Source organism: Nicotiana tabacum, unplaced genomic scaffold (genome assembly GCF_000715075.1).
Source record: "Nicotiana tabacum cultivar K326 unplaced genomic scaffold, ASM71507v2 Un00281, whole genome shotgun sequence".
Lineage (NCBI taxonomy): Eukaryota > Viridiplantae > Streptophyta > Magnoliopsida > Solanales > Solanaceae > Nicotiana > Nicotiana tabacum.
Genome location: NW_027438518.1, coordinates 1 through 8,200, shown reverse-complemented (window position 1 = coordinate 8,200; position 8,200 = coordinate 1). Strand labels below are relative to the sequence as shown.

At 32.5% G+C, this 8,200-nt stretch overlaps 1 protein-coding gene across 1 annotated transcript; it reads right to left on the bottom strand.

Moving 5' to 3' along the window:
- Nucleotides 1-324: 324 nt before the first annotated feature.
- LOC107802634 (floral homeotic protein PMADS 1) lies at nucleotides 325-4,703 on the bottom strand. The gene is given in 7 exon segments (NM_001325720.1): nucleotides 325-795; nucleotides 2,261-2,305; nucleotides 2,389-2,430; nucleotides 3,630-3,729; nucleotides 3,861-3,922; nucleotides 4,225-4,291; nucleotides 4,393-4,703. Coding segments are annotated over 7 exon segments (684 nt in total). The 5' UTR covers nucleotides 4,581-4,703; the 3' UTR covers nucleotides 325-615.
- Nucleotides 4,704-8,200: the final 3,497 nt, after the last annotated feature.

The following is an 8,200-nucleotide window of genomic DNA, read 5'->3' as shown; positions in this document are numbered from 1 at the left end:
ACTCGATACGTGCCGAGATTTTTGCCACAATCCTTGCCCGATCATGGATATCTCGGCTTTCTGTTATTCGACGTGGCAGGACTCCCTCGATCTTGCTCGATCTCTTTCTCGCTTCGGTCTACATCACGGCTGGCCTCGATCTTGATCGGCCATTGATGCACAAGCTTACTAATCCATCTCCGTACCATATTCCGATATAACTGGAGCCGGGCCTTGATTTTCCGTCCCGATTTCGATTAGTTGTACAAAATTAGGCAAGCTCAATTTTGATTGTATACACAAATATTGATATGAAAAAGTAACATAACCTTAAACACTACAAAAAAACAGCTTAATACGCACTTCCCTTATCCAAAACAACGACATTGAGTTTAAAACCCTTACATAAGTTTTACGACTTAAACGCTTTGAAGCAAAAGTACCAGAGTAGTCTAAAGAGTCAAGTCATGCATGTCCGAGAAACATTGCATGTGCTTATTTAGAAAACAATATACTAGGAAAATATTACAACAAGCTAAAGTCCGACCGATTCACTTTGCGTAGATTGACTGAATGCAGAAAATTTTCCACTGACAGGTGATCGCGTCTCTCACAGAATTTTTCTTAGGTTACTACTCAAGCTAGAGCAAAAGTAGTGATATCGGAGCCTCCTCCACTGTGAAGATGATGATTTGGCTGGTGGTTTGGTTGAAGGCGTAAGGCTAATATGCGCGGCCCTCCATTTGGGAATCCAAGCACAGAGTTATAGTCCCCTTCTTGCTCAACCAATCCATATGGATCCTCTTGTCTTGCATCCTGCACCATTTAAAATTAATCGTCAATACTATCCCGAAATTTACTGGTTCGACTAATTTTATTTCATGCTAAGTAGGTCTATTAAGAAAGTAAAGCGCTTTCTGTAAAAAAGAATTATGCTTAGTTCTTAGTAGTTGATGATCATAAATCTTACATTTTTCTTATTTTTTTTCTTTTTCTTTTCCTTTTGAAGTGGTTTAATAATTATGTCCAACTATTGAAACTTAAGCCTTGTTGCTACACTTTCTACTTTGGATTTTGAATTTTATTTTTAATTTCATTTTTTCGCAATTCAATAGCTAGTTCCATCCCTACTTGCTTTTCAGTTAGCTATCAATATGTTAATTGGCACTTAATTGTAAAGAAAGATTTTTACCATGCATGCATATATATGGATAGTTTAAGAAAAGTTATGTGTGACCATTCTCAACATACACAACATGATTTTGCTTCTAATTAATATGTCCATTTAATCCGCTTCGGACGGAGGAAAACTGATTTATAGCCTGTTTGGCCAAGCCGGAGAAATCAGCTTATTTTGAGAAGTGCTTTTGAAAAAAGAGACTTTTGAAGAGAATCAGTTTGTGTTTGGCTAATCAGTCTGAAAAGCACTTTTGAGAAATAACTTGTGTTTGGCCAAGCTTTTTAGAAAGTACTTTTAAGTGTCAAATTACGAATAAGGGCATGAATAGATTTACTTAATAATTAATATTATAAGTAAATAAATAATATCAAAATTTTGTTATTACATGCAATAATTAAAAAAATTCATTTTATTTAAGTAAAATATGAAAATAAAATTAAAAAGTACTTAATTCTTTTAATATAAGTTAAATATATTAAAATTCCTTCAACAAATATAAAAGCATTCACCCCTAAAGTCACTATATATTAGAAAGTTTCCTAAAAATAAGAAGAAATATTTATAAATTAATATCCTAAGTATTAAGTTTAAGGGTTATTTTGGTATATACTATATTTTGTTAAGGGTATTTTAGGTAAGAAGAAAAGCCAAAACTGTTTCTGCTTCTGCTTTTGGAAAGAATCTACTTTTTTCTGCTTCTCTGAAACTGCTTCTGCTTCTTCCCAAAAGTACTTTTTTTTCCCAAATAAGCTTGGCCAAACACCTCAAATTAAGAAAAAAAAAGTGCTTTTGAAAAAAAAAACACTTTTTTGTCTTGAGAAGCTTGGCCAAACAGGCTATTAGAGGGGGTAGGCATTCCGGTCCGCCCTTACACAGGACCCCCAAGAAAAAAGAAATGTGGTACCGGTTATGATCACACGCTGGACACAAATCCGTCACATGCTTCAATCTAACATTAAAATTAATCCATAGCCAAATGCTTTTGCTTCTAACTATACAATATCAAGAATTTGGGGCAAAGGGATGTGGATGATTGGAGAAATAAATTTATTTGTATGCAAAAACATATATGTGCTGGAATTAATAAGTTTAAGGACTTACAAATTCAAGCAATAGATTTCTATGTATTTCTTCCACATTCCTGACCTGCAAATCAACCAAAATAAGAATTAAGAACTCCGACTGGATACAAGCTCAATAGAAGGTGAAAACCAAAAATGTAGTTTTACCTTCTTCTTGTATGTATCAATCTGATTGCCAATCACTTTATACTGTTCTTTCACAAATGAAACTAAGTTAGGCATTGCTTATACAGTGATACGTAAAGAAAGTTAAATGGCCAACTTTGGATGACAAACAAATGGAATGAAAAGGTAGTTAAGGATATTACTCCTCACAATCTAATTTTTTTCTTTTTTGGGTTTCTCACCCGATGTCAAGTACTCGTATATCGGAGCCCGACTATATTTGGATTCCCGCCGCATAGGACCCAATTCGAAGGGAAGCGCTCGCTACCTAAGGATTTTCCTATACCTAGAGCTCGAACCCAAGATTTTTGGTTAAGGGAAGAGCAGCCTCATCCGCTGCACCACACCCTTTGACGGTACTCCTCACATTCTATAAATCTTCACTAGACAAACAAGAGTAGAGGGAAAGGTCTAAGACATACACATGCAATGTAAATATTGTCATCTTTTACCAAGTGATTTTGTCAAAGTCTTGTCTAGAACAAAAACATCATATATTAGCGTTTAACTAGTAGGAAAAGCGAAGTCCAAGATGAAAGAAAAAATTGTCATTAAGCATATGCCAGCTACTTATCAAATTTTTGAACAAGAAAGAAGAGTAAAAGAAGAAAAAAGTGATATTAATTCTGACCTATTAAGCTAAATTGTCATATCATCTGGAAGAATTCTGACAATAATTAAATAATTGTAGCAATGCTTTCCCTCTCTAGTTTTAAGACAAGACATTTCCTAGTACCCCTTTTGTCATTTTAATAATGTTAAGGTGATTTAACAAAGTAAAATGTAAGTTAGTGATTGAAGCTTAACTAACAGGGTAGTCCGTTGCACAAAATATTCTGTGTTTATGCGGGGTCCGAGGAAGGGACATATCCCGAGAAGGTATTAAGCAGTCTACACTAATACTAGCATCAGTGGCTGATTCTACGGCTCGAACTCGTGACATATAGCTCATAGGGAGACAATTTTACCGTTGCTCCGAGGCTCCTTCTAATTTAAGCTTCAACTATATTCATATTATACCTAGGCTAGGTTCTTTTTTTTCTTTTTGTGGATCTAGATTAAGATATTCAAGTAAATCTAGAGGAGCAAAGGTTCTGAGTGAAAAAGGAAACTACAGTTGATTCAATTTAGAAACTTTTGTTAAACAAAAAAAATAAATTAGAAACTTTAGTTTGATAATTAAATTGGTTGGCATTGTCAAAAAACCCTTGATTGTAATTAACCTTTCTTTCACGAATAAGCTTCAGAGAATTGTCCACATTTTCATTGAGCTCTTCCAACTGCTCATAGTTCAGATCGTTTAGGCTTTCTCCCATCCTTTGCCTGTCCATCCATTTAATATAATATCAGTCAAATTAAATAAAAAGAAAAAAAAGATTTTTATTTTATATTTAATCAATAAAAAGCTATAATAGTTTCTATTAAAGATCTATAACTCCTAGGTTGGTATCTACCTGATCTCTCTTCGGAGATTCCTATTAACATCCTTTAGCTTCCTCAACTGCTCTTGCATTTTCTGCACAATATTAGCAAAAGTAATAAATCTGAAAACACCTCGAAATATATAGAACATATAATTACGCAAAAAAAAGTGTATTTTCTCTAAGAGATCTTGGGTTATAAGACTGTCACGCATTATTAAAAAGAATTTCTACGTCTTTGACCATGAAAAAAAATTAGGTCATTAGGTCGGAACAAGGAAACGTTCAAAATATTTTTTAATTCTCTCTAAGAATTTAATTTTTTAGATGGAGATATGTTACACGATTTTAAGGAAAAAGAGGGAAAATCTAGAGAATTTAGAAGGGAAAAAAAGACCTCATAGTGGGAGTTCCAAAGATCAACTCCAACAGTCTTTTGATACAGATCGAACAACTGCTTGGTCCTGAAAATACAGAAGCAACATCAAAATAATTAAAAAGAAATATACAACAAATTTGAAGAAAAAAAAACTAATAGAAAAATAAGCAGCTTTAGTATACGTACGTGACAGAGGGACTTATAAATTCATGAAGTTTGCCGGTACTTGAAATCATAATTATAGAAACTTTAGCATCACAAAGAACAGTGAGTTCATTAGCTTTCTTGAAAAGTCCATTTCTTCTCTTAGAATAAGTGACTTGTCTGTTTGTTTGGTTCTCTATTCTCTTGATCTGGATCTTCCCACGAGCCATAGTTTTTTTTTCTTTTTGCTCAAAGTTTGAGATCTTAAGAATTACTGAAACCCTAAAAGGTGTGGTTATCTTTTTATGTGTAAAATTTTGCTTTTTTCTTGTGGGTTTGGGGATAAGATACTGGAGGAGGAGGAGATGAGAGGAAAGAGTCTTAGAAAGATGGGGTTACTAAAAATAGAAAGGCTTGCCAAAACTGTGAAAGGTGTTGCAGAATTTGATAAAAGTAATTTAAGAATCAATCAAGTCACTTGTTGTTGTTGTCCCACCTTCACAACTCAGTTATCAGTCACTTGTCACCACCACCATTTGTTGTTTGCTTGGATGGGTTTCTTTGAGTGGGTTTAGACTTTAAAATTACTAAAAAATTTACCAAGCAAATAAAAATACTTTTGATAATGAATCACGGTGAGACTTGGATTCAAGACATTTACATGTCCTCAAAGGAAAAAAGTGATAAATAACCAGCTTTCATAACCACTTTGCAGACCACGAATCAAAAAATGGATATCATTCTAGACTTTTACATACATGAGTTTCGAGCACCGATATATTACGCTAGAGTTTCACATTTAAAAATTTGAAACTCGAAAACATAGAGCACCGATATACATATATTATACTTTCACCGTCTATTTTTAGTTTAAGCTGTTGAGTAAACAACTATTTAGGTTAATTCTTTGCCAAAAGGATGGTCCACCCGCTCATTTTACGATTTGATAACCACCTACTAATAGAGATATTCTCATTCTTCAAAATAATTCAAACAAATACACGATAGATAAGATATTCAGAGCCGCCTATGTAATTAAAGATAATCACGGGTAATTATTTCATACTCCTATAAGTAAAATTAATAACCTTATAACTAAAATAGGTACGTAACTTGTTACAATAAGTTACATCCTCCGTTCCAGTTTATGTGAACGTATTTCCTTTTTGGTCTGTTTCAAAAAGAATGACCTCTTTCTAAGTTTGGAAACAATTTAGCTTAAACTCTCAATTCTATCCTCAGTGACAAGCTTTTATAACCATACAAATACTCTGGACTCATTTTTGACTTATTTAGGATCACAAATTCCAAAAATCTTATTTTTTCTTAAACTCCGTTTCCAATCAAACATGCTCACATAAATTGGAATGGAGGTAGTAAGATATATTGATAGTGTTATTCTATCAAGTTGCTACATAAGTTAAATCTATTGGCTAGCTTATGTAGCCCCTTGTACTTACACAACGGAACTAAGGTCATGTCATTCCCCTTGGTTACATTGCCTTTTTTTTCCAGTTTCTTATTCGGTATCTGGTATCCGTATTGAAGCCCGACTATATTTAGATTCGCGCCGCGTAAGTTTCCATTCGGGGGGAAACACTCCCTACTAAGGATTTTTTTATACTCAGGGCTCGAATTCGAAATCTCTGGCTAAGAAAAAACAGTCTCATCCACTGCACCACATCCTTCGATGTTCTTGGTTACGTTAGTTGGACTCAACTTTTACCAATTTTTGCTGTTAGCAATTTGACTGTCACAGCAAATGAAGATTTCTTCAGCAAATCTGCATAAGATTCTCTATAGTATTAGTAGCACAAGATTTTTGCATGAATGGAACGAAAGGACCATCGTGTTAAACAGTGATTGCGGTCTCTTCTTTTATATGTCTTGTTGTACGTACCAACAGCTATGGCATATGCTCTCGTTTTAGGGAACCCTTTAAAATTCCCTACTACCACTACTTTATATTGATTATAATGCAAAAGCTACTTTTATGCGAATATTGATTGTTTCAACTATTGTGTGATCCTCAAGATTCAATGTATGGAATATCATGTAGAGTTTTAACTTCTTTATATTTATAACAATAACAAATGTAAAATAATTCATACACTATCAATTCACTTAGAAAATATCTTTAGCTTGTTGTTATACTAAGTGGAACTAGTCATCTACAAATTGAGGAAGAAAACCTTCTCGGTTAAATTATATTGATAGTACTGTAAAAATTTCTTGAACCGAAGGTTTATGAGTCTCTATGCCTGACACAAGGTAGGGGTAAAGTTTGCATATATTTTACTCTCCTCATACTCCATTTGTGAGATCACATTGGGTATGTTATTGTATTACCGTAAAATTTATTTACGTTATTAGTACTCCCTCTGTTTCAATTTATGTGAACTCATTTGATTGGGCACAGAGTTTAAAAAAAGAGGGGAGACTTTTGAACTTGTAGTGTAAAATGAAACACATATATTTTGTGTGGCTATAAATCATTGTACAAAGGTAAATTATTTTTAAATAACGAAAAATTCATTCTTTTTGGCACAGATTAAAAAGGATATAGGTTCACGAATTGGAACGGAGAGAGTATAAATAAATTATATTTTTTACATTTTTTTTAGTTGTGTAATTAGTGAAAATATTGTCTCGTTGGTTTTCAACCCACCACAAAGATGTAAAAACATGAAGAAACTTGGCGGCATATGACCTCGAATAACGAATGTGGAGAGGTTGAATAACGTCATAGATTCTATTCTATGGTACCTCGTAGAAAAGAGTTCTCAAAAACAGTGTTGAAATAACAATCAAATCCAAAATCTTTAATATGATGGTTTACGGCGGTAAATGTACAATACTAATATGTAATATCTATGAAAGCATAAATTAGCCCGAGTGGACGATATTAATTAAATACTTGGTGAAATCATTATTTTCATAATATATTAGGACTTAGGAGTAATAACGACCTTTTCTAATGACCTTTATTGGTTACGCGGTCATGATAGGTCAATTTTCAAACTAAAACCAATTACCTTATTTGTATAGAGTATAATTTAGTCCATGCACAAGGCATTTGTTATATGAAAAGGGGTTAAGTGTAAATGACCTCGACCAACATGTATAGACATTAAAAAAAGTAATCCTACACACTATAAAGTGAGGACACGATCACATTTATTTGGTGACATTTGAAATAAATGTTGAAAAAAAAAAAGAATTCCGACATGTATAAAAAAATCGTAAAATTAATGACATTTGATACAAACTGTCGTACACATTTGATATAAAATATCGTAAAAACGACATTGATACAAAATATTATAAATACGATATTTAATACAAAATATCATAAAATAATGACATTTAATACAATATATTGTAAAACAACGACATTTGATACAAAATTTCAAAAATAGCTTTTACTTTAAATGTCATATATTAGTCGGTAATTAACAATATTTACATCTAATGTTGAAAATTTCCCTACATTTATTCGTTGTTAAATCATTCTTTATCTAGAAGGAAAGAAATCCATTCTTTATGATAAAATTACATATTTAAAATCACTACCAAGAATATAAGAAAAATTAGAACTAAAATGAGTTTAGTGATATTTAGAACTATTAATAGAAAATAAGGAAAACACCCTTTTCTATACTTAATTCATTTTTCTGTTAGATATTACATAAAACTTATGACATTTAGCGAAAATGACAGAATTATTCTGATGGTTGATTGTAATTGTCACAATAAAGTAAAATTTGTGACATTTAAAACTAATAATGAAAAGGTTCCCGCATTTATATCCTAATCTTGATAGACTGTTGTTACAGAAATTTAAGACTAT